The 3,487-nt window shown below is 39.1% G+C and overlaps 1 protein-coding gene across 1 annotated transcript; it reads right to left on the bottom strand.

The window, feature by feature from the left end:
- On the bottom strand, positions 1-3,487 carry LOC103704219 (uncharacterized). The gene is made up of 2 exons (XM_008787420.3): positions 3,151-3,487; positions 1-500 (listed from the first exon to the last, which is right to left on the bottom strand). The coding sequence occupies exons 1-2, from the start codon at positions 3,380-3,382 to the stop codon at positions 163-165; spliced, it is 570 nt and encodes a 189-aa protein (XP_008785642.3). The 5' UTR covers positions 3,383-3,487; the 3' UTR covers positions 1-162.

Genomic DNA, 3,487 nt, shown 5'->3' with positions numbered 1-3,487 from the left:
TACGACCTCTTCTTTACTTTAATTTGTTTGTGATTACATACTATACTTTTGAACAGTAAATGTACATGGTAAAATCTTCAAAGGATGAACATATCCTCATGTGGAGGTACATAAAATTTCTCAACTCAATTTGAAATGGTTGCTGCAAACCGTCTCCATCCTTCACCAAGCGCTTTCCATGTCATTGTCTCTTTTCTTCAGGCACTGATGAGAAGGTTCAGTTCTGTAGCTCAACCGTACAATTCCCGCAGTATAGACTCGGATGCTATTTCCAACTGAAGACAACTTTATAGCTTTCCGGTTCATGCCTGAAATTTGCTGACAATATGAGCTCTTGGGCATTCTTAGGACCCCAACAATGCAATCCTCTTCTAGTGGGATAGCATGGAGATGGGAAGGGAGGTTAATGATGAATTCTCCATAATCATCCGTCGTTCCATACGTCCAATAAGCTTTCCTCCTTTGACCTTCGGTTTTGCATGCGACGGCAACCTTAGCATCTTCAAACCATTGACAGCTTCATGTTAGTATATATTGATTGGTTCTAACCAAATAAACTAGCATTAATAGTGAAGCTTTGAGAGAGAGAGAGAGAGAGAGAGAGAGAGAGAGAGAGAGAGAGAGAGAGAGATGAATAAATATGCACCACAGAAAAGTCTTTGCTTTAATTTGAACCATGTCATTACATGTTAAATATTTCTTTCCTCTTACTTTTTTGTAAAGTAATTTGTTGAAATTTGTTGCTTAGGCATTCAAAACTTCCGGTCAAATAGGAGATGAGATAGTAATAGAAGTAATCAGCTCCATTTGTAGCCTTAAATATAATAATTTATGATCTTATCCAAAAAAACTAGTCGGATGATGTTATTTAGGTTCCTCGGACCTGTACAGGTACGCATCCAAGATCTATCCGGTGCACAGCCGATATCCAGATCCCACATCAGCTATGTACCATATAGATTTTGGATACTTATATAGAACCAAGGAAACTAAATAATACCTTTTTGCCTAGTTTTTTGGGTGAAGTTTTTAGTTATTATACTAGTCCTTGTGTTTTAGCTCAGTGTCTTGTATCATCGAGTCTACTTTCAACATCAAGCCAAGCCCGGCTTTAGCTCAATGCTATGCACCACCATGACTCAACTCCACAAGCTTGCGTGCCGCTAAGAGCCATATATATTGGCATGCTTCACCAATTCAAGAGCCATCCTCAGGATCTTTACAATCGGCTTTGATATTTTTTTCCTTTTTTTAACTGCCAGGTGCCTATGTTTTCACATTTGGATTCCCAGGACTTTGGCCTCCCATAATAATACTTGTACACCCTATGAGTTGTTCAGAAAATCTTAGATTACTGTATGTGTTAAAATCACTACATGAGATGAGATGAGAACCAGGTCAGCTTTCCTCCAAGTTTAAAGAGCAAGAAAGTGATTCATTCTCAAACCAGTCGAGACATAACAAATAAAACTGCTTTTCTAACCTGCTTTCTAAATTATCCAAACTGCTCACTTATCATCATCCTGATAACCTGAACTTTTGAGCCCACCATTTGGACCGGATGAAATTTGAACTCAAGTGTTTTATCTAAATACTCAACCCATTTCTCGTCACCTTTTTTGGAATCTGTGGGACTTTCCTGGTCAGAATTAGGCTATCCAATTAAAACAACTCACATGTAGCAACTCATAACAAATCCATGCAAGAAGCAGTGACCAACACTTAATCTTTTTAGGCAACAAGTCACTTAGGATTTTGATTCTCTCTATATACTCCACTGTATCAGTGTCTAAAGATAGCTTTTTTGCCGTATAGTTCAAGTGAGAAGGTATCACACACCTAAAAAACAGGAATTAGTTGCAACTTCCTTACCTAAATCTCAGGCTTCAGATTACGTCTAAAATGTGAACTCCTTCAAAGAGACTATTATCTTCATTTAATAGGAGAGTACAGCAGTGTCCAACACCTTCCAAATCTTCTTTAACTTTATGAGCCTCTGAATTAACGTCTCCCTATGGTTGCTAAATCTACTACTGTAAAACAACCTCCGTTAAAAGAGAGCTCTCATTTCATTTTGACAAAATCCATCACCTAAACTGAAAATATCTCTAACATCTGCCCAAGATTTCCTTTTCCCGTTTGTTTTAAGAAAGAACATCTCTCCAGGCTTACTGCGGAAGAGTATAAGTTGGCATGTCATAGGTTCTTCCTACATTGATGTAACCCTTGTGTTCCTTCAATTCTACTCGGTAACCCATTGATAAAGACCACCTACCCATTGAGCATACCTAATGGACAAGCATGATAAGTCCGACATTATTATCAAGGATTAGAAAATATAATTTACAAAAATATAGATTAAACAAATTTTAACAATCAAAAAAAATACAGGACCAATTATGATCAAACTCACAATCTAAGGAATCGCACCATCAAGCATGGTCCAGCGCGTAAGACGTATGTGAATGATATAAGATCTGACAAGTACTCATTTAGTCTCTACTATTATAATGCGGGAAGCTCCGAACGGCTCCACCTTTTGTATAAGTTTTTGAGCTATCCTTCTCCACCGCCGTCAACTCCAGACTCACAAGACTGGTTTTTCCCTTAGATACCATACCACCATTTTGACCCACGCATCACTTGTAGATCTTTAGTCTCTTTATATTAGAATACAAGTTCTTGCATCTGACCATCTTTTCCATCCATCACTCATCTGAGAAACACCAATTGCTTCCATAAAATCCTTATTGGCCTCACAAATATGTCCTATATTCTTCTTTAACAAAGAGAAAAGAACAGTGCATCAACCAACAAAACATTGTCCTTCATCCTGACTTCACCTGGGATTTTGTCCATCCTAGTTTTTTTTTTTTTTTAATAAAGCGTCAAAATTATTCATCTTTCTCCAATGCGCGTGGCACATCCCAAACACTATATATTTGATTAAGGTTTTGGGTAAGATCACTTATATTTTCCATTATAATTTGTATAGAACTACACAAAAAGATATTTGGACGACAAATGATAGTCCAATGCAAATTGAATTCGTTCTTAGAAGAAGAAGAAGAAAACTAATGCATGCATATATAGTTTGTCTAAAAAACAAGACTTATCGAGTAGATTCATAACAAAAATGTTAAGACTGACCTGGGACGGGGGAAGAGAGGAGGTGAGAGCCGGCCTGCAAACAGGCGTCGCAGAGAACGGTGCCGGTGACCAGCACGGAGGAGAGCCTCTCCTCCCCATAGCCCGCCAGGCGCACGAGCTCCGCACGTGAGAGCTGCATGGGCGTCTCCCCGGCCGTCGCGGAGCCCAGGAGGACGAGGAGGAGCGCGGCCACCAAGGTGCAGGTGCCTCGCAATTCGTGCACCATTGGCATGATCCTTAATAATTTGAGAACAATTAGTAGTAATATAATAATAGACTCTCTCTTCTTTCTTTGGTTTCTTGGTTGGTTGGCTCGAAATGTGATGCTGGGGGATTC

Source organism: Phoenix dactylifera, chromosome 15 (genome assembly GCF_051530095.1).
Source record: "Phoenix dactylifera cultivar Ajwa chromosome 15, Ajwa_hap1_PhDact_Kaust_v1.1, whole genome shotgun sequence".
Lineage (NCBI taxonomy): Eukaryota > Viridiplantae > Streptophyta > Magnoliopsida > Arecales > Arecaceae > Phoenix > Phoenix dactylifera.
Note: the sequence above shows the minus strand (reverse complement) of the source record. Positions and strands in the feature narration are given on the sequence as shown.